At 47.5% G+C, this 21008-nt stretch overlaps 7 protein-coding genes across 7 annotated transcripts; 2 read left to right on the forward strand and 5 right to left on the reverse strand.

Annotated features, from left to right (window-relative positions):
• The first annotated feature begins 28 nt into the window (after window positions 1–28).
• On the forward strand, window positions 29–2537 carry SPPG_01430 (U2 snRNP complex subunit CUS1). The gene is made up of 6 exons (XM_016749747.1): window positions 29–453; window positions 516–860; window positions 925–1265; window positions 1335–1641; window positions 1698–1912; window positions 1978–2537. The coding sequence occupies exons 1-6, from the start codon at window positions 175–177 to the stop codon at window positions 2339–2341; spliced, it is 1851 nt and encodes a 616-aa protein (XP_016612021.1). The 5' UTR covers window positions 29–174; the 3' UTR covers window positions 2342–2537.
• On the reverse strand, window positions 1922–3367 carry SPPG_01431 (uncharacterized protein). Its single transcript, XM_016749748.1, has 3 exons — window positions 3274–3367; window positions 2829–3173; window positions 1922–2752 (listed from the first exon to the last, which is right to left on the reverse strand). The coding sequence occupies exons 1-3, from the start codon at window positions 3354–3356 to the stop codon at window positions 2539–2541; spliced, it is 642 nt and encodes a 213-aa protein (XP_016612022.1). The 5' UTR covers window positions 3357–3367; the 3' UTR covers window positions 1922–2538.
• A 120-nt stretch (window positions 3368–3487) lies between these two features.
• Window positions 3488–4435, forward strand: SPPG_01432 (uncharacterized protein; the record flags this gene model as incomplete). The annotated part of the gene is made up of 6 exons (XM_016749749.1): window positions 3488–3524; window positions 3589–3780; window positions 3857–3915; window positions 3972–4045; window positions 4126–4249; window positions 4329–4435. Exons 2-6 carry the CDS (start codon window positions 3683–3685, stop codon window positions 4433–4435), a joined length of 462 nt encoding a protein of 153 aa, XP_016612023.1. The 5' UTR covers window positions 3488–3524; window positions 3589–3682.
• A 707-nt stretch (window positions 4436–5142) lies between these two features.
• SPPG_01433 (uncharacterized protein) lies at window positions 5143–8867 on the reverse strand (the record flags this gene model as incomplete). Its single annotated transcript, XM_016749750.1, has 16 exons — window positions 5143–5555; window positions 5617–5711; window positions 5780–5839; window positions 5901–6022; window positions 6092–6372; window positions 6436–6501; window positions 6571–6726; window positions 6790–6959; window positions 7027–7189; window positions 7265–7411; window positions 7498–7608; window positions 7686–7840; window positions 7938–8241; window positions 8318–8530; window positions 8589–8688; window positions 8834–8867. Coding segments are annotated over 16 exons (2444 nt in total), but the record flags the coding sequence as incomplete, so codon positions are not given.
• Window positions 8868–9457: 590 nt separating this feature from the next.
• Window positions 9458–12050, reverse strand: SPPG_01434 (uncharacterized protein). Its single transcript, XM_016749751.1, has 9 exons — window positions 11719–12050; window positions 11385–11591; window positions 11198–11313; window positions 10692–11123; window positions 10607–10628; window positions 10503–10529; window positions 10399–10436; window positions 10093–10342; window positions 9458–10025 (listed from the first exon to the last, which is right to left on the reverse strand). The coding sequence occupies exons 1-9, from the start codon at window positions 11828–11830 to the stop codon at window positions 9799–9801; spliced, it is 1431 nt and encodes a 476-aa protein (XP_016612025.1). The 5' UTR covers window positions 11831–12050; the 3' UTR covers window positions 9458–9798.
• A 409-nt stretch (window positions 12051–12459) lies between these two features.
• On the reverse strand, window positions 12460–14243 carry SPPG_01435 (uncharacterized protein). The gene is made up of 8 exons (XM_016749752.1): window positions 14165–14243; window positions 14000–14098; window positions 13790–13924; window positions 13635–13713; window positions 13039–13569; window positions 12837–12960; window positions 12631–12773; window positions 12460–12565 (listed from the first exon to the last, which is right to left on the reverse strand). Exons 1-8 carry the CDS (start codon window positions 14236–14238, stop codon window positions 12506–12508), a joined length of 1245 nt encoding a protein of 414 aa, XP_016612026.1. The 5' UTR covers window positions 14239–14243; the 3' UTR covers window positions 12460–12505.
• A 551-nt stretch (window positions 14244–14794) lies between these two features.
• On the reverse strand, window positions 14795–21000 carry SPPG_01436 (uncharacterized protein). Its single transcript, XM_016749753.1, has 8 exons — window positions 20733–21000; window positions 20475–20670; window positions 20222–20370; window positions 20021–20157; window positions 19718–19962; window positions 18959–19655; window positions 16221–18673; window positions 14795–15959 (listed from the first exon to the last, which is right to left on the reverse strand). The coding sequence occupies exons 1-8, from the start codon at window positions 20750–20752 to the stop codon at window positions 15075–15077; spliced, it is 4782 nt and encodes a 1593-aa protein (XP_016612027.1). The 5' UTR covers window positions 20753–21000; the 3' UTR covers window positions 14795–15074.
• Window positions 21001–21008: the final 8 nt, after the last annotated feature.

Here is a 21008-nt window from a genome sequence, read left to right on the forward strand (position 1 = left end):
ATTCCCAAAGGCCTACTGTTCCCACGGAGACAACAGGTTTGTGATCCAGTAAATCGTAAGGCTGATCGAACGGGGTGTTGTCTAGTACCAGTGTCTGTGAATTTCCAAAGAGTCAAGAATTGGGCAGGCATTTGAGACGACGGCGAACCCATCTGCGCACTGCTCAAAGACATTATGGCCCCCACTGCAAGTGTCACGTTTAAAACTCTGTCCGACGACGATCTGCGTCAACATGTGATAAAGCTTGGCCTGGACCCTGTTGGACCCAGAACAACTCTACTGGACCGCGTGGCTCGGTATATGGCTATGAACGGTGTAAGCGGCGAGCAGGCCAATGGTAACGGGGTTAATGGGGTAAATAAGGAAAATGGCAAGAAAACAGAGAGCCAGAAGAAGCGGCGAAGAAAGAAGAAAGGGGGAAAGAATGATACCAAGCAAGGAAGAACTGAAGAGGTATATTCTGCATACGCGGTCTGATATTTTGCTCAGAGGCTAATGATCGGTTTTGCCACCAGGGAGCCGATGAGGTGACGATGGACGTGGAAGTAGAATATGTAGCTGCACCTTTGGAAATTGCAGATCCAGCGTTTGAAGAATACAACCAGGTCTTTGCACGATTTACGGTATCACAGACAGTGGATGAATCCGACCAGGATGAGGGCACTGGTGAGGTCGATAAACATGGTGAAAATGCGGAAGGAGGGGATGTAAAGGAGGAGGATACGAAAGGAGAGGAGCTTTCAGATGACGAAGGCGAGGGAGGGGTTGATGGGAAGGTGTCCAGGAAAAAATTGCGGAAACTCAACCGGCTGTCGGTTGCCGAGTTGAAGCAGTTGGTAAAGAAGCCAGAAGTCGTTGACGTGAGTCTCATGTTCTTGCGCATTTTGGGTCCTTCCCCGCAACTAACCTGCCTTGTTGGTACAGTGGGTAGATGTTACAGCTGCGGATCCTAAGCTGCTTGTACACCTGAAGTCATATCGAAACACTGTGCCTGTTCCAGTACACTGGAGTCAAAAACGCAAATATCTGCAAGGAAAGCGTGGTATTGAAAAGCCACCGTTTGAATTGCCAGATTTCATCAAAGCCACAGGAATCATGGAAATGAGGTCGGCTGTGAAGGAAAAGGAGGATGCTCAGAAGCTGAAGAGCAAGTCACGCGACAGGGTTCAGCCAAAGATGGGCAAACTGGATATTGATTATCAAAAGTTACACGACGCCTTTTTCCGTTGGCAAACAAAACCGAAATTGACTATCCATGGTGACCTGTAAGTTGCTGTCATGGCTTGGTAGAGCTTCTGTCAGTCTTCTTTATTCATGTTCGCTGCCGCCTACAGGTACTACGAGGGGAAGGAGTTCGAAACGAAACTGAAGGCGAAGAAACCGGGGCAATTGAGCGAAGAATTGAAAGCCGCTCTAAGCATGCCTCCACTGGCTCCCCCACCATGGCTCATCAATATGCAACGATATGGTCCTCCCCCAAGCTATCCTCAACTAAAAGTTGCCGGTTTGAATGCACCAATCCCGGAAGGGGCACAATGGGGTTATCATCCTGGAGGATGGGGCAAACCACCGGTCGACGAATATGGCCGACCGCTGTATGGAGATGTGTTCGGAACAATGGCTCAAGAAGTACAACTAGAGGTAACCGCTAACATGCACATGGAGTTCGTCATGATCTGACCGCTTTCTTTCATTAGCACGTGGCGCCAATTGAGAAAGCACGATGGGGTGAACTGGAAGAAGAGGAGGAAGAAATAGAGGAAGAAGAAGAGGAAGAGGAGGAAGAGGAGGAACAAGGCGAGGAGGAAGCGGACACAGCAGAGAGTGGATTGGTTACGCCAAGTGGTATTAGCAGCGTACCCAGCGGCCTTGAGACGCCTGAGTACATTGAATTGCGGAAGGACGCAAGAAGGTATAATGCTTTAGCATGGTATGCTCACGTTTACGAGATTTTTTTACACTGGTTTGATATTATAGGGGGGTTCTGGAGGAAGAACCTAAGCAACTTTACACAGTCATACCCGAGCGACAAACATCTGTCAAAGGTTTTATGGGAAGTCAGCATGTGTACGACCTATCCGCAGCCGAGGGAGCTCGAGGAACAAAGCGAAAAGGAGGGGCGGGAGTTGACGTCACATTTAACCCAGAAGATCTGGAGGAGGGGCTTGACGAAGAGACGGTCAAACGAAAGTACGAACAACAGCTGGACGTCTCCAAGGGGGAACATGCTCGAGAGGACTTCTCGGATATGGTTGCAGAACATGCACAAAAGCAGGCAGCCAAAAAGCAAAAGAAAGATAAGGCAGACAAGGGGAGCAAGAAGGAGAAGTTCAAGTTCTAAGGATGTCCCACGTTATGTTCTGGCAGGATTTCGTTTTTATAGGGCTGTAATATATTTCTTGTTGGAATGCCTTCGTTGTGGCATATACTGTGATCGCGCCCATACATTCTCGGGATTTGACTGCGTGATTTTTGTGACGATCAATTCTTCACACTCAATTTTTTTATGCCAGAATACACAGCAATGCTTGAATGTCTTCATTTCTTTTTTTTCTTTCTAATCGATTTATCACCAGCTGCTGAAGTAACTAAATCAGAGTTTTTTAGACGGGGCGATTGAAGAGGAGTTGTGGCTGCGGAAGATTGGGCGGAAATTGATGGGGAGATTGAAGGTCTTGTCGCTGTGGTGGACTCATTTGTAGTGTCTATGAGACCCGAGTCGCGCCATCTCTCACGCCGCTCTTGGAGGTATCTGGGATCATGGTATAGATCATTGACACTATAAGCATGTTCTCATCACAGAAGAAACGATCATGGAGTGGTCCTACCTGGCAGTTTCATTTTCGATTTCATCCTGAACATTCGGAAGCTTGGCCAATCCGTGTTTCTGCCTCAACGCATCTACTCGATCCTTTAATGGTTGATAGTCTTCTCTCAACTTCCTGAGTTCCGCTTGCTGATGTGCATTCATTTCTCTAAGTCGCCGTTGAGCGATCCGAATTTCATCCATATCCTTTTGAACAGTCTTCAACTTATCAACTAGAGCTAACTTTTCAGCTAGAAGTTTTCGTTGCTCGCTGTTCAATTCGGTCATTAGGGCGTCGTGCTTTTCTACACGTTGGGTTGCGGCGAGAATTTGCGTTTTGTTACGGTTTAGGCGGTGTGTTTCTGTTCTATCGTGTTGTGTTGAACACAAGTTGAGTGGGAATGAACAATTCCGAGCATGAGGGCGGGACTGCAAGTGTAAACAAAAGCCGACAGTTTTCAACCTACCGAATCTGCTGCAACTCCTCTAATCGATGTACCTGTTCGTCGTTTGGCGATTCGTCGATGGGAAGGACAGCACCAGACGACATGGCTTTTCAATTGGCTCTAAAGGCATTTCCTCGAACTGGGATATCGCGCTGCGCATGAAGTAACCATGTCAACAACCATCGGCCTGTTCCACCGCGATTGACGTTGTGGAGTCCATAGCTCTTGTACAGTACCCTAGTGCAGTACCTAGTGCAGTATACCGAGAACTGGTAGGCGGATAGGCGTCCAGGATTTGGTATGCTTGTTGGGGACCGCCTTGACGTGACCTTTCAGGAAGCACAACTTACGACGAAATTGTTTCCCTTCTCCCCCTAGTGCCATCCACTGAACATTTATATAATGGCAGAGGTATCGTCCTGGCGTTCTTATGGAAATATATCGATATTCTATGTATCCGCTGGGTTTGAAGAAGCTGATTGTTCCATGCCGTCAGTTACAGGCATTTCTTCAAGACTTATTGGAGAGGTATTGCCCAGTGGGGTGGTGAACTACCGAACACCAAAGAGTTTTTTGGCACCAGAATCTTACATAGCTGATTCAGTACGGATCACCTGAAAGCGGTGCTTGTTACCGATAAGGACGGGGTGATACTGGCGAAAGGTGAGAAATAGATTTGCCTTCTAAACGCCGCAGATGCTCACTTTCTTGGCATCAAGCGACTGGCCCAGATCTTCCAGATCATGTACTTGAGCCGGCCTTTTCTGCCACTTTTTCGGTTGCCAGTGACCAGGTATGAAGGAACTTGAATTTTTTTTTCTGCCACACCGCGCGAATCCTTACTTCCTTCGTGGCTCTCTTGGATCACCGAAGTCGGGCAAACTTGGATTTGGGAGAAACAAGATGATCATGAGCACATTTGATGAAGACCAAGTTGTGCAATTCAACTACTCGCCGTTAATATTGACGCTGCTGGCATCTTCCAAGGCGAATTCGGGTAGATCTTCCTGCGCTGGCATATCCTTCAATTCATCTTGACTAATCAGTATCCTTCCTACGTTGTTTGTCCACTTTAGGTGTACTAATAGCCGCGGGGAAGGACCTTGAGGAACCTATAAAAATTGTTGGCGAGTCTGTGTCGAAGGCAATACAACATGAACATAAGGCTAAAGAGTATGTGTAATATTTACGCGAGAGCAGTTTATGTAACTGCGACACACATGTAAATAGGTAATAATAGTTGGTCACACCGCACGAATGGTGTGAAAATGCCATATATAAATTATCGCAGTCTCTTGGGTTCATTTCATCCGCAGTCCCAGCTTCGCTTCGTCGTGATCGGGATCAGAGGTCAGCAGCTGACTAAGCGGCGGAAACTAGCACCATATGGGCCAACCAGCATAGAGGACTCCAAGCAAATATCCGTTAACAGCCCATTAGTTGTTACTCATTTGGACACCCAAACATGATTACAGTTTTGCGTGCCCTCATTCTTTTCCTTGCATTCGGGTTATGCACTTGCTCGCCTGCCCCCACTGCAACCTTACCCACTGCCCTGCCACGAGCGGCATCTCCCAACGGAACTCGGCTTTCAGATTGTCACATCCCTGCTAACATCTCATGCACAGACACCAGTATAGCCAAATGCGCCAGGCAGGTCCAAGGTCCTTTTGCACATGGGATATCCGCGTTCTCGGCTACAATCTGCAAAGATCCGAAGAAAGCGGAGCCATATTTACGCTGCCTAGCTTGTGATTGTGCACAAACGGTCATTGGGGTATGTGCTTTCCCCTTCAAAGTGTTTCAGCTATTAAGCTTTTGTTTCCATGCACAGATCAAAGTCCTCCAGAGACTAACGCCGGATGTATGCGGACAAGCCATTGCACAGGTGTTTGGTAATCCCCGCCGTTTGAATTAGCCGTATCTATATTTGTTCCACCATGTACATAAAAAATACAATGCTTGTGCAGCACCGGATATTACTTGTACTCGCATGCTGACATCAATTCATAAGTTGGAGGCATGCAAACGATGCCCTAAGAGGACTGCACTCTTGGCATTAGTGCAGCGAGTAGCTGCGTCGACGGCTCCGCTTCTGTGAGCATTTGATAGTCGATCTTTGAGTTTGGTCGTGCTTCTTTGAACTGCTTTTCAAGGTGTGCAGCGACCTTCTCAGCACGAGAGCATCGATTTACGAAAGTTTTAAGTTGGGCTTGCTGTTGTTCCCGCTCGCGCTCAAGTGTTTTCCAACGTTGCTGCATATCCGCAAGGTGCTTTTCCAGTGTAGCAACTCGCGAGGATAACTAGTGGACACGCATGAGCAATCTGCGCGTAAGAGCGATGAAATTCGCCATCCTTTTTTACCTCGCTGGTGCGATGCTTAAGCATATCATTTTCGTTCATTAGGTACTGCCGCTCGCTGGTTAGTGTTTCGATTTTCAATCGCCAGGCTTGGAGATCTAAAAAAAACGCCGTGGCACTGTCGATTACTTTTCTAAATGCCACAGGAGGTCTGGGTGAAATTTACCTGGGATGTCATTTAGTTGCTCCTTGCCGTTTTCCTGGGTTCCTTGGATCACAGATCTTCCTGTGAAAGGGAGAATAAAATGTAACCAAATGTGGCTTTGGTTATCCACTACGAACATTACCTCCTGGCGTCGTTATTGTTGGTGGAGGTTCCTTCGCATTCTTATCTACGCCCCCTCCAGGTGTCGAGGCAAAGCTTGCCCACGCAGGTCTGTCGGTGGATTTACTCTCTGCACTGGATATTCTGCGACCACCGCCAGGATGAGACTGATGGATTGGATGGCGTCAACAGGTGATGGCAGCATGGCATTACCTGGTTCCAATATCGGATTTGCTCCCTTCTGTATTTCGTCTGGATTGAGCTTTAGCATCAAAATACCGCCGCTCCATTTGCTCAGCCCGATTTTTCAACTCGTAGTTGGCCTTCTGGAGTTCGTACCGCTCTGCCTTCAATTTATCCACCATTTCGCGCGCAAGTACATACTTTCGTTCCAACCCGTGGGTAGCCCGCTCATCAGCCATGCGTGCTTTGCGAACATCAGATCGGTCGGCGTACAGTCGACGAATCTCCGTTTTAAGCATTTGAGATGATGTCTAAGAAATAATGATAGGGGTCACCGGTGGGTGTAAGGCACGACAGCTTTCTATCATCCTTACGGTGTGGTTGAGATCATTTTCCTCTAGTTGTGTGCGAGCTTCAATCAGTTGCTTCTCGAGAGCGACCTGTCAAGTCGGGACTGGATCAGCCACGTTGGCAAACATCCTTCAGGTGCAAGGAATACCGGAACCAACATTTTTGGTTTTCAGTTCGTCTAGTACAGGCTGAAGCTTTTTCAGCTCGTTGTACAGCTTCGACGCCTCAAGTTTTTGTTCAATAGCTTCCTTTTTTGCTTCGGATATTTCGTTGGCAGTTTTGGCACGAATGGTATCCGTTATGCCCAGTTGGGTCTGTGAGCCGAGGTGTAAGAGAAAGCCCAATAATTTCTTAAATAAAGTACCTTATCCGCTTACCTTAAGGAACTGGTTGTCTTTCTCTAGCGCTGTTGCTGATTCCTTTCCTTTCAAGTTACTCTTCTGGGATTGTAACCACAGATTTTGAAGCCGCTCATTCTCCGCATGGGCTGCGGCAAGTTCTTTCTGCACGATTTGAAGTTCCATCAGATAGGAACTGGACTTGTCAACTAAAAAGCGGCGTGTGGTGTCAATATTGTGCAATAAAGTCTTGCTTGAATACAAAACAAAGACGACCTCGTTTGTGTTCGTGTATTTGGCTTTTCAGCATATTCACATCGTGCTCTTTCCGTTCCAATGCGTAAATTATATGTTTGGATTCGTCGTAGAGGCGCACATAATGGGAATTGATCTGTTCGTATCGGTCTTTGAAGGCATCTCGTTCCTGTCGTAACTCGGACTACCGAAGCAAGCAGATCCATTTTAACCGTTTCATTTCGCATACTATAAGCATATTGAGAGCACGAAACCCTACCACCATAGTCTGCAATGCTCTCATTTCTATCCGGAGATCTGCATTGTCATGTCGCAGATTCACATTTTTGGCTTCCTCCTCTCTGGTCATTATTCGGACTTGGGCAGCCGCTTGAGCTTCGATCTGCTCTTCCTTTTTCGCAATTTGCTGGTATTTTGGTAAATAACGGAAGGAAGATAGTCCTGGTAAGTTCATATGTAATTGGCAGTAGCAAGGACAGGTCAATGCTATACCATAACAGTCTCATTGCGAATTTTTTCTTCGAAATGTTGTTTGAGAGCATCTATTCTCGCTTTCAGTTCTGATACCGTGCTTGTTTTCCTTTCAAGTTCTTCCAAAGCAATCTAAAAGCGCATACGAACAGCATCAAAAATCTCTTGATTCCTTCACCTCAAACGGACGTTTGAGCATAGGTTCGTACCTCGTGATGTTTATTTACTCTATCCAACTCTTGCCGGTACAGAGATTCCGCAACTTGAGCTTCCACTAGCTCACTGCGAATGTCCCGGCTTTTGCTGTCCGTGGAATTTACAGCTCCTCTAAGTGAAGCCACTGTATTATGCAGACCCTGACATTCTGAGCAATAATAGGTCAATCATAGTGATGTTAGCAAGATTGGGACAACCGAGCCCTTGCGTTTAAGCTAAACATTGCAAGTCAGCCAATATCGTACCAAGTTCCTTCTCTCTCAAGTTCCTTTCTAATTCCATCTTTTCAGCCTTCATAACTCGGAACTCATTCTCTACCCCCATTAGTTTCTCCTTCATTTTATCTTTGCTATCTTCCACCAGTTGAAATGTGGCATCGCGCTTAGCCATGGCAGCTATAGCATCTTCCCAGTTCTTTTCAAGGGAGCGCTTCGAATGTGCGAGCTCTCGCAGCTCACGCTGCATCTTATGGAGGGCACCTTGTGCCATGGTAGTCTCGCCTCGCTGGCCCGTAAGAAGATCTTCCAGCTCTTGTTTGGATTTCAGTAACTAGGGCACGTCAATTAGGATTTGCATTCTACATTGACGTATGTTTTGCTCCTCAATGCATAACTGCCTTACTTACTCCTTCGTTTCTCTTCTTTAGCTCCTCCATTTCCGCTTCAGTGGCTTTTCGTCGCTCCTCAGTTAGTTCCAATTCCTTTTTCAACTTCTCCTCTACTCGTCGTTGGATTTTGATGCTCGAGAAGTATGCAGCATTAACTTGACCCATTTGACCGAGTTTTGTAGAGGAATCGTCTAGCCGTCGTCGTGCATCTTCTAGGGAATTGGCGAGAGACTGGAAAGAAGGTATTCGTGAGTAATCCAGTTTGGTGTCGATCATGGGAGTGTATTACTTTGTTATGCTCAATCTTTCGTGCGATCTCACGCTCTGCTGCTTCGCGATCTGTTTCGAGGATCTTCCGATCTGCTTCATTTTGTTGAAGAATATTGCGGCTAACAGAAGTGAAAAGGTAAGGATGACATAGATCTGAGATGGTCGATATCCGCCCAGACGGTCACCAATATCCATGGTCATTTTCGTGTTTTTCTTGACCATACCCCACCCCCCATCAAAGCGAAAATTGCAATTGCAACTCACACCTTCCCCAGTCCTTCATTAAGCTTTCCCATTTCCTTCTTCGCTTTGTACAATTCCACACCAATCTCTTTCTTTTCTTCCTCCGTCATTTTCACAGCATTTTCCTTTTCGCGGAGTTTGGCTTCGATCTCCGTCATCTGGCCGTCGACCGCCGTCAAGAGGGTCCTTTGAAAGCGGAGATAATTTGATTCCAGAACTTCATGGTCCTCCGAGGCATATATGCCCTGGCTGGAAGATGCGGTAGGTAGTGGGGGTAGGGATGCGATTGCTGAAGGTGGTGCCATAGTTGACAGATTTTTTGACGAGATACACGATGCTCATCCAAAGTCAGATTCAACTTGTTCGCCCACCAAAATGTTCGGATTTTAGGGTCTGTTTCCCTGACCAGGAAGAGAAAATGTCCGAAAGGATCACCCTTTCTGATCAAATATCATCCAACGCAAATTGCCAACAGACTCTGGTTCGAGCTTTTTGGGACACAATGGATGGTCATAAATAAGGCAGTTCGGCGGTAACCGTCGAACTTGGGTCGAAGCTTCGATGTGTTTCATTTATGCCTTCTGTTCCATGCCAAGGTCTAGCAGAATCGTGTGAGCCCTCATCATATACACCTGCACCACAACGCTGGAGAATAACAATGCTGACGGTATTGCAGCCAGCTTGAATCTATTTAAGTAGCCAGACACACGCAGAATCGTAACCTGCCTTTCCCAGTCGGCTTTCTGATTTGCTAGATTGAGAACCTGGACGACTTTGAATGTTGAAGATCTGGAGTGCATATTCCACCATCATTGAACTAACTCAAGCAATAAAATGCAGAATTTTTACAGGTCAATATAGGTAAACCCCAAATACGTGCACCCTACTTTAGTATAAGTGACAAGATACACCCTAAGCTAAATATCCCAGGCTACGATTTGGAAGAGATAACGTGCTGGATACGAATTTGCCGATGCTCTCAGGACTCAGTAAATACCCGGGATCAATTTGTATGGGACAGCTTTGCAGTATTCATCCCAATACTTTCCGTATTTGCCCTTGCATCTCTCTTGGTCACGCTGAATACGTTGCAGTAAAAGAATTGTCATGTATATGATGTAGAAATGGGGCAGGAGGTATTGGAATCCGCAGGTGAAGCACATCGCGGAGGAGATGAGAAGATCGCCAACATAGTTGAAGTGGCGGGATAGACCTTTTCAAGATGGGAAAGGTGTCATACTCCTGCACGAAATTGAATGGCAATGCAAACATTCACGTACCCCAGAACCCAGAGCACAAGAGCAAACTTTTGTGTTTCTGGCCATCGGAGGTGATAAACTCAGTCCTGATGACCTTAGCATCACGGCCCCAGATCTTGCAGTGTCCGTTGGTTCGACGAACGACATCTTTCTGGTTGTTTACCGCACGGAAAATGTAGTAACCAGAAAGACCCAGAGCGAGAACAAACGTAAACCATGGCCAAGACATGTCGATTGGATGCCGGACAAGGAAGTGAGATTGAAGAGTATACTGGAAGATACTGGCATTAGACCGTTAAGAGAACCATGTTATCGAATGAAGCTTACCATGAAGGGAAGCCAGACGCTGTCTCCCCATGATAAGTCTACCCAAGACAAAACCTCTACATTAGGCCGGCATTCAATCGATTCAGCCGTGAACATTCACTTACAGAATCCAAAGTGATCATGGGCAATATCTGCAATTTTACAATAAGAAATCAAAAGAGCAGCGTCAGTCGTATCGCCTGTGATGCATGACAACGCTTTCTTTTACCAATTGTTCTCAAGTACCAATCCTATTGTAAATGCAAAATGGTCAGAAAACGAATTAAGGAAATTTCAAACAGTGGAAAACCTACTTCGTGGATGAAAAAATCGATCACATATACAAAATGCAAGAAGTTCAAAAGAACCATCGAGTTAGTCACGTAGCCGATTTGCTGCCACTGAGCTGCTGCGAAGGAGAAGTTGATCAAGGTCCAGGCGACAATACCCGGCCGCCCATTGTGAAAGAGCTTAAAATCAAAGTATTCGCCGAATCGCGGATTGAATTCGATGCCCATGTACAGATCATAGATCATCGAGCCAGAGAACTTGCGATCCTCCGAATGGGAGGGCGCGACATGGGCTTTGAGGTATGAAAAAAATGTCAGGAAGTAACCGTAAACGTTGGCAGCGACAAGAAGCCCGCCCCAGTTATCGTAGATGATGGACGCGGGAAAGAGGCCGAGACCAAGGGAAGCGCCAATGAAAAGAGCATGCGTGACAATCCAAGCAAAAAGACCGTTGACCTAAGAGCAACCGACAGTTAGGACAAACGAAGGAAGCATTACAAACTTTCATTGCGAGAAGTAAGTTCGCTTACAATGTATGGAAGGGTGTAGCCCGCCGGGGTGGTTTGACCGTACCCAATCTTGCCTGGCAGATACGAATACAAAAGACCTTGGAATAAGAGCCATCCAAAGAATAATCTGAATGCTCCTGCAAAATATCAATTGCGCTCCCATCAATTTCCTTGCTGTTGCTGTTCACTAGCTGCTAGTATAACCCACCGGCTGATGGTCTTGGGAAGTGGTCGTCCACCAGAGTTTGTACTCCTGCTACAATTGCATCCAAGGATAAACCGCCAGCGAGTACTTTCTGCATAGGCGCAGCAAGGGAGCATTGGAACGAATCGCAAGCCATCCATGTGTAGATTACGAAAAGCGGACACAGAGTCATGATGGCACCGCATATAGCAATGTTAGATATGCTGACATCTACGGATATGGAATTCAGGTTCTAGCGTGAGTGATGATCGTAGTTTTGGCAGTTCCTCGCTATATCGATGGGTAGGAAGCCCATTTGCGAGCTAACATATGATGAAGCTAATACTTGACAACCAACCTCTTGCCCTGCCCCAAGTGGTGCCAGTTTGAGCGACAAGCTCCTTAACAGAAGCGATATCTTTCTTTACTGCAGTACCGACACGTTGCCGAAGCCCTTCCTTTCCTGCCATCTTACTTTGAAACCACACAAGACAGGATAACCAATAGGGTTTTCAATGTTTACGAAGCTGCGAGCAGTGGTCGGGTTCCCTAGTTATACGCCGTTTGGGGAATTTGGTGCTTGCGAAAAAAAAGCGAAGGACCCACCAACCCCTAAGGTGGGACAGACTGACACACTGTTATAAGCTTAAAATCTTCCACATTAGCGTCCACCTTTGATCGGAGAAACGCACCTTAACACTCTATCATACGAGGTGGGGACGCGACGCGTCCGGACGATGGCCTGATGCGCGATCGAAATGGTCCCAATAACCGCTTGCGTTCCCCGTCCAGGGACTAGTGCCCCTTGCCGTTAAACAAAAGAAAGGTTGTAGGAAGGCAAGCCACTAATAGCTGCTCGTAGTATCGTAAAAGAATCAGGTGACTCTGACGATATCTGGACTGGTGTTCAAGCCTTTAAAATAAAGTGGCTCATATGCCTCCTAGCTTGTCCGAGCGCGACACATTTGATTAGAGGTTATAATCTGGGTGTAAAGGACCGACACGTATAGCTTTGACGGTAGGTATGCATGTACACACATCGATGATGCAAAAACATTTTTATGTAAAGGAAGTAAGGCCAGAATAAAACTTAAATATAGTGGAAATGTAAGATATTGGATGAAATTATTGTTACATCTGTACACTCATAGATCGTTGGCCAGCTCATCAAATAACGCAACAGGCCGCACAATGTTGCGGAACTCCTAGTATTGCAATCGTTCAGCATTTCGAACGCCTCGGAAATGAGATCTAGTTGTACTTTACGCACCCTCCCATGATGTGTTTTGTCCGCATGTCCCCGAAAGCCTTTTTTGCCGCCGTACGATACCATCGAATAAGGATCGCCGTCATGAAAATAATCCGGATGTGGATGCTCGACCCGTTGGACGACAGTGAATACTTTGTCAGAAACTAGCGCATTGGTTAATTATTAGTTTGAAGATCTTAGACACGTTCCAACATTATGGATATTACCTTTCAGACCTTCTCGTCGTCTTCGCTCCTGCTTCTGAGCATTAGAGGTATCGTAAAAGTCTGTTTCCACACGCAAGGATGGCCGTAATGGCTTTCGCAGGATTCTCTCCAGTTTTTGCCGGGGCTGCATATGACCGTTTCACAAACATTTGGGCCATCAATGGAATAGTTGTTACTTATTGGCGCATCTCGCCTTACTTACCAGGAACGGTCCTTGCGGTTGCTTGGACTGGGACTCCGCCTGTTCTTCTTCTACTGGTCTCCTCATTGGCTTTCCCTTGAGTCTCTGTAGGCCCACATGTTCTCTTAACCATTTTCTCAGCGCATCATTGTCCTTGAGGTTTTCTTCAGGAATATAAAGCGGTGGAAGCAGCTGATGACGGCGTGCCTGCGAGGAGCGAAAAGTAGATGATTGCCGTTGGTGGCACTTCGAACTTCTATTTTCCTCCTCTGGCTCTTGTACTTGATCTTCCATATTATATTCCTCCAAGTCTGCTGGTTTTCCACCTTCAACGTCCTCCTGCGTTGCGTGGCCCACTGCTGTCATGCTAAGCCGTGCTTTCTTCCCACCGTCATCTGCGTATACGCCGGGAACGTGCTGGGTGCCCACTAAATGATGTCTGTTGCCAGCCAATCGATCGAGAATGGCTGCAGCTGTTGCTTGCCTGTGCTCCCAGTCGGCCTGGCGTTGGGCGATACAGTGGGCCGCTAGTTGCTCTCGTATGGTGTTTATCTACGGACAGGTAAAACCATCAAGCTCGTAATAGAATTTATGCTTTCACCAGACGTCACTGCTACCTTTTCTTTCACATTTTCAATGTAAGCCTTTCGCTGGTAATAATGAAATTTGTATTTACGGCTGTAGTACCCTCGCCATCTAAGAAAATGGTCAAGCATGAGCGGCGATGGATCAGATTAAACTTTGGGCACGATAGAATTGCCTCTCAGCTCACGTTTTCTGTATTCGCACGGCCATAGCGTAGTAATGCATCATCCGCTTTTTCCTATTTCGTTCAATGACGAGACGTTCGAGGAAATTGCGACCGAGATGTCCGCGCCAATAGCGTTGAATTGTCGTTGCATTTGTGCTATAATTGTAACATTAGGTCTTCCTGATACAGTTGTCCAAATCCGGGTGCCATGGTGAAGCGATTGCTACCTACTTTAGCTTCTGCATGCGTCGACGAACGACATATCCCCTCCACACCTTCTGAACCGCCACAGCTGCTGCGTACTCTTCGTGTCGGTGGAGTTCCGCATCTCTTGAGGAACAAGATGTAAAGTTTTGTCGAGGAATCTATCGCCCTACTAGAACGATTCATATCTACCTGGACCGGGCAAAGAGGTCCTCTACAATGTCGGTACACTGGAAATTCCAAATCCTTGCAAAGCTCAGGGCCATCGTCAGTTATTTCACCGAGATCACTTAGATCACAAATTAGAGCATCATCGTGGTCGCTTACACTCTCTCGGCTAAAAATAGACAATCAAGGGTTGCATGAAGCTTCGCGTTATCAAGCAATCTCAGCTGGCATTTGAACCCGCTTCCAGTTGGACGACAATACTTGTATGAAGCAGAAGACCAGCTATGTTGTACTCATTACAAGGCGCCGAGTAGCTGAGCGCACATCGTTCGAACGTGTTCTCACTTCAAATCCCGATTTTCAATGATCGAATAATGACTGTGAATTATTGATAGAATTCTTTTCCCCTTTAACAATATTTCATCTCTAACTATCCACTTTCATCCATGGTTGAGGTATATGTACTTTCTTCTTAGCACCAAAGTGGCTCGTCAATTCGTTGTACGTTAACATTATACAAGGAGGTCTCTTCCAGTTGACAAATGGTGCTGCGCTGGAACAATATTGTAGATAAGATTACATGTAGTCTAAAGCAGATGCACTCAACGAAGAAGATATGTGCGCCAATGGATGTATCCCCTGGTTATGGCTTTAGTGCGCTTCAATAGCTTATGCTTAGTCGCGCGTCTCGTTAATGTTTTTGGGGTTGTCAAGTTGCGTAAGTTCCACCATAACACACTCGTCTATTTTGATATCTCCGTGACAGTACTACTTAAATACATATGACTGGGGCCACTGGCATCTACAGCTCTACATACATGGATATCTAACATCATAGATGGGTGCTGTGCTGGCTATCCTTGTCTGTGGGGGTATATTCAGGATGAGCCAGCGCCAACCTGCTGTTGTCTGTATTTCCTCCGTAATAGGCGGATCATGACACTGGAGAATGATTCTCCTTCGCTATGGGTTCTTCCTCGCCGTCCCTTAGCGCATCTACAAGAGACGCACTTCCTCTGCCACCGTGGTTGACGGCAACCTGATCATTTTGTCCCACTTCCTCCTCCATGGCAGAGAGTTTAGTTGGTTCTCGAGAACCATCAGTACATTCATCTGAAGTTTCCAGGAAGGGTACTTTTTCAACATTTTCAACATTTACGAAGTCGCCATGGATGGACTCTGACGTCACCGATGCAGAGTCTTTATCGGTACCTGAGGCCTCTCGCGGATTTCCTTCCTCGGGACCCAGACCCTCGTCATGCAACTGATTTTCGGGATCTGACACGATGTGATCTAATTGGGTGGGTAGTGGTTCATTTGCCAATTCCTTTTGTGCAGGGATGGATATTGCGTTGGATAGAAGATCGCCCGATCGGACGACCTCCTCCTCCTCCTCAATCGGCCGCTCCGGTTGCTCGAACGATTCATGAATCGGTGATTTCAAATCGTTTGATCCTTCATGCTTGGTGACCTTCTCGACAAATGTATCAAGAGCAAGAGGCTCTTCCGTGGCGGGATTGATCGGCATATCTGTTTCAAGATTCGCTGTAGAAGCAGCGAAGTCTGCGGCTTGGCAATGCTCGGGCGCCGTAGTTTCGTCGTTCACGTCGTTTTGCAATTTAGAAACCTTGTCGATCGCTACGACAGGATGTTCCTCCAAAGTGGTATCTAGTGCATCCAATTCATCCTCCGTGGAGGGCACATCACCAAGATCCTCGGCATCCTGGGTCACTTCTTCGGCGGGTTCACTATCGAACGACATCCCACCTTGGCTTTCGTCTGGAATTTCTGCTTCTGCTTTAGATGTGGAGAGATCGACCTCATCCTCCAAAAGGGGTTCACCATCGAGTGACTCGGCCACCTGATTCTCGGCGAGAACTTCTGCTTTGGAAGTCGACAGATCAACCTCATCCTGGGAAACGGGTTCAGTATCGAGTGGCTCGGCTATCTGATTATCGGCGAGAACTTCTGCTTGAGAAGTTGGGAGATCGACCTCATTCTCAGAAACGGGTTCAGTATCGAGTGGCTTGGCTACCTGATTCTCAGCCAGAACTTCTGCTTCAGAAGTTGGGAGATCGACCTCATCCTCCAAAAGGGGTTCACTATCGAGTGGCTCGGCTACCTGATTCTCGGCTAGAACTTCGGCTTCAGAAGTTGGGAGATTGATCTCATCCTCGGAAACGGGTTCACTATAGAGTGACTCGGCCACCTGATTCTCGGCGAGACCTTCTGCTTCATCCTTAAAAACGGGTTCACTGTCGAGTGACTCAGCTAGAACTTCGGCCTCAGAAGCTGGGAGATCGACATCATCCTCAGAAACGGGTTCATCATCGAGTGACTCGGCTGAAACTTCTGCTTCAGAAGTTGGGAGATCGACCTTGTTCTGGGGAGCAGAAAGGGTTTCCGAATTCTGCTTTCCATCACGTGCATGGTCAGCGGGTGCTTCGGTGAATGTCTCTGTGCCTTCCTGTAGGTCAACTGTTTGGCTTGTCGTGGTTGAGTTTCGCCGTATTCTGTGGTCCTCTTCGTCCACTTCGTCAGCAGGTACCTGATCGGCTGCTTCCCCTTCCGTTTCTTGGTCAGTCGCTACCTTCATGGATACGTCGGTATCCGCAGTTGTTGTCTCACCGCCTTCGAATGCATCAAGTGATTCAGGCGATACAATTGCCTGGACACCAGCTTCGCTGCTTAGGGGATTCTGGCGGAATATACTGTCCTGCTCTGGATTTGCTGCACCGCCCATCGCTACTTGGTCGGCCGTTCCAAGATCCTGCGCAATGTTTTGCGCCTCCGACGATGAATCGGCCCAACCATTGTCCTCGCAAGCAGACGACCCGAGTCCGCCTTCTGCAGGCTTGGGAAGGGTCGGGTCATGCGTCAGATTGACAAAATTCTCTACAAAGACATCTGGCTTTGGGGCGTCTGCAGGCTCGGTGTCAGCAACTGATATTGCGTGTTCGACGTCCACAGAAAGGACTTCCGGGGAAATCTCCGTTGCAACATCAGGGAGCTCTTCCAGGATATGAGCACCGAGTGGGTCGTCTGTCTGGGATGCGATCGCGGTAAGTTCGGGTTTAGTCAGAGGAGCACCTGGTTCGCCGTCCAAACATGGAATTTCTGAGGGAATGAGGGGAAGTGGCTCATCCACAAGTATCTCTGTCCGCGAATTGTCGGCGGGCAAAGTCACGAGAAACTCTGGAAGCTCTGTTTGATCTATCGTTTTCGACGTAGCCACTTGGGCGTTTTGAAGCTCCCAGAGAGATTTCTCCAAAGATTGCGTATCAGTTATTTCTGTTTCCAAAGGCTCATACACGACAAGATCTTCGGCTACGCTTGGCGATCTCTCAAACAGTAACTCGGTGTCATGGAGAGCTGTGCTATCCAAACCTCGGGGGACCGACAAGCGTTCTTCAATCACTATACCACCCATCAGCTCAATATCGTGCGCGAGCTCAGATAACTCATTTTCCACTGAGAGACTTCCGTTATCGGAGCCAATGTCCATCCGTGATACACTATCGTCGAACGCCACAGGTTCCCTACAGGGAAGAGTGTCCTGTTTTTCTTTCGGTACCGACTCTGGCGCATGGGCTATTTCGGGCACCTCTTGAGCGGGTCCATCTTCGATTACAGTCTCCCCAGATGGGACATCGATTACCCCCGTACCATCGAAAGCACTCGGTATCTTCGAGCTTCCTCCCAATTCGAACGTCGCAGCATCCGCGCTTTCATTGCGAGGTAGTGATTGCCTGAGTTCGGTATCCACCTCGGTAACTCTATCCACTTCAACTGGTCGTTCCGAATTGAGAGCTGCTTTGTTCGATGCAGCATTTTCGTGTAACAACGGTTCGCCGTCTGTTTGTGCAACTTCCAATGTCTTCTCCTCGAAGGAAACGTCTGAATCTAATAGATTTAATGATGGACTGATGCTACCTTCTGCCATGGGCTGATCGTAGAGATCCTTGGGCTTTGCTTCGTCCGTAGTTGATTCAGCCGCCGTTGATGAGCAGTAATCTGGTTGTCCATACTCTGTAACGTCCACCATTGGCGATGTGATCAATTTCTCCTTCGTCGGAACATCTTCACCTAATGCCACATCATCCGGTATCCCTCGAGTGGAAGCATCAACCATGCCATCCCCAAGGGGCTCAGATCGAACGGCATGATTCATTCCTATCGTTCCCTCAGCTTGTTCGTCTACCGATCGTTCGCCGTCAATAAGTGGTGCGTCATCTGTAGCTGTCTCTCCTCCAAGACTTTCCAAATTCTCACTGTAAGGTACAGGCTTCTCTCTTACAAGCGGCAATACAGATTCATCATCCACCGGCGCTTTCTCATATCGATTTTCCACGTGCACTAACACGTTGTCATTAGCTGCAATCATCGGTATTGCCAAGTTGTCGATGACCGGTAGATTTTCTTCTGCTTCGACGAGTGCAGGAATTCCATGATCCACTGTCGCATCAGCTTCTTTTTCTACAATTTCTTCACTGTCGTCAAGCGGTACGTCGTCGCCGTCTATTGCTGTCGCGCCTTCAGGTTCTGTAATTTCTGCTTCATATGATGTTGGATCCCCATGATGCACTGCTGGTTTAGATTCATCATCCACCGGCGCTTTCTTATATTGATCTTCCACGTGCACTAACACGTTGTCATTAGCTGTAATCATCGGTATTGCCAAGTTGTCCATGGCCGTTAGATTTTCTTCTGCTTCTATCAGTGCAGGGATTCCATGATCCACTGTCGCATCAGCTTCTTTTTCTACAATTTCTTCACTGTCGTCAAGCGGTACGTCGTCGCCGTCTATTGCTGTCGCGCCTTCAGGTTCTGTAATTTCTGCTTCATATGATGTTGGATCCCCGGAATGCACCGCTGGCTCAGATTCCATATCTGCGTATACTTCAGTTTTGCCAAGTTGTAGATTTTCGTCGTCTGGATTTGTGTCCCTTTCTGCTCTGTCCAAATTGTCGGCTGCATACGGGATGTTTTCTACTGGCAATTCGGCCTTTTCCTCGTCATCGACAGCTGCGTGGTCATTCAAATTGTCTGCGCTTAAACTTGCATCATGCCTCATATCTGTGTCTTCGGCTGGCTTTGCGTCCTTCTTCGTAGTAACGGGGCCAATATCTTCATCAGATTCAGTATCTGGAGCCGCAACAGTACTAACTAGCGTTGCACGAGGCGATCCCATCTCATTTTGGACCGTCTTAACCAATTCCTCTGTCTGGTTCGGCGTTTCGCTTACGACAATCTCTTCAGCAGGCTTACCGTGGATGGTACCTGTCTCTATGTTTTGTGGAACGTTCGATGCATTCAATATTGCAGACGAGTCAGTTTCTTCTGCCCCACTGTTGTTCGAAGCCTCCACCACATCCGACGTGAAATCCAGGGATTCCACAGCTTTTGTCTGAAGGATTGGCTCACTGGATGGTCCACCGGCCTGTTTTGGCCATAATCCCCTGAGCAGAGGCACCACATACCGATTTCGAGCGGCTGATATGCGCTCTTCCAGTGCCTATGGAAATAAAAGTGAGCAATGAGATGGGAACGCCACGTTGTCACGGATCCAGGGATCACCTTAGCGCGGCTAACGAGAGCTTCAAGGTTACGCATTGTCTCTGCTGGCACCGGATCCGGCCTTTTGGGCGAACTTGCCGGGACTGGTGACGAGGGCGTCATGGGGCGCCTTATCTGCGTGCTTTGCAAATCGGGGGTGCCTAATGGTACCGACGCGGCTTCGGTGTTATCCCTCTGCCGGAGTTCACCAGGAGGAGTAGCTACTCCTGCACGCTCTTTCAAAATGGAGAGCTCCATAGAAGTGTCTTGAAAGAAGGGACATTAGCATGGCAATTGGGAAAGTTCATGTACACAGGACAATACCTCGAAGCTCGTCCCGAAGTCGCTGATTTTCCTCTTCCAGTTGCGCTTTTCCATCAAGCTCGTGCTCCAGTAAAGTCGTACGCTCCATCAATTGATTATACTTTGATTGAAAATCATCTGCTGAAGCGGACGTAACCCTATGCCAAAAGATTTCTATCAACATATGTGTCTTTGGATTTCCGACCAGCGACAGCACCGTACCTGAAGGACTGCTCTATATCAGAGTTTTGAATCTCCAAATTCCTGATGCGCTCACGATAGTCAGCATCCGTTTTCCGCAGTTGTTCCAACTCCTGTTGCAAGGCATTGATGTTTGCATTTGACTGTGCTTGAAGAGATGCGTATTTGCTCTACCATTAAATGCTGGTATCAGCAATGGTGACCACGAGGCCTACTCCAACTGGACTAGGAACGGTGTATGTGGCATCACACACCAACGCGATGCGATACTGACCTTGAGATCCTCGTAATCCTTCCTCAATTTGGCATTTCCGTTCCGCAACTCTTCAATTTCCCGCTCCAGTTCCGCCTCGAGATCTTTCGAGTCCTGCTGGAACTCATCAAACATTCGCTTTGAGTCCTCCAGCTCCTCCTTGGTGGCCTGCAATTCTTCCCTCAGTTGAGTTATTTGGTTTTCCGTCGAGTCCAAACTGAGCAAAAAGAGTTAATCAAATCATTGCGGCAGCGAGCTCACAGATAATTTGGTGCATACTCTTCTGAGGCTGAAGTCATGATGGTGTCTAAATGTACAAATGCGTGTTGTTATGATAAAAAATGGTGTGATGGGTGGGTGAACTACAATGTGCGTAAACGTGCGTCAAGCGTGGAAATGTGCGTTAACGGATGCCAGCTGACAATGAGTGGGAGGAAAGCAGTCAGTCAGACTGCTCACCGTTGTCCCCTTTGATGTGTCGATGGTGGTTGCTACCCGCGAGAGTCGGATGGGCGCCGCGCGCTGACATACGTTTGAAACTTTTGAGATCCCGCT

This window comes from Spizellomyces punctatus (assembly GCF_000182565.1).
Source record: "Spizellomyces punctatus DAOM BR117 chromosome Unknown supercont1.2, whole genome shotgun sequence".
NCBI classification, from domain to species: domain Eukaryota; kingdom Fungi; phylum Chytridiomycota; class Chytridiomycetes; order Spizellomycetales; family Spizellomycetaceae; genus Spizellomyces; species Spizellomyces punctatus.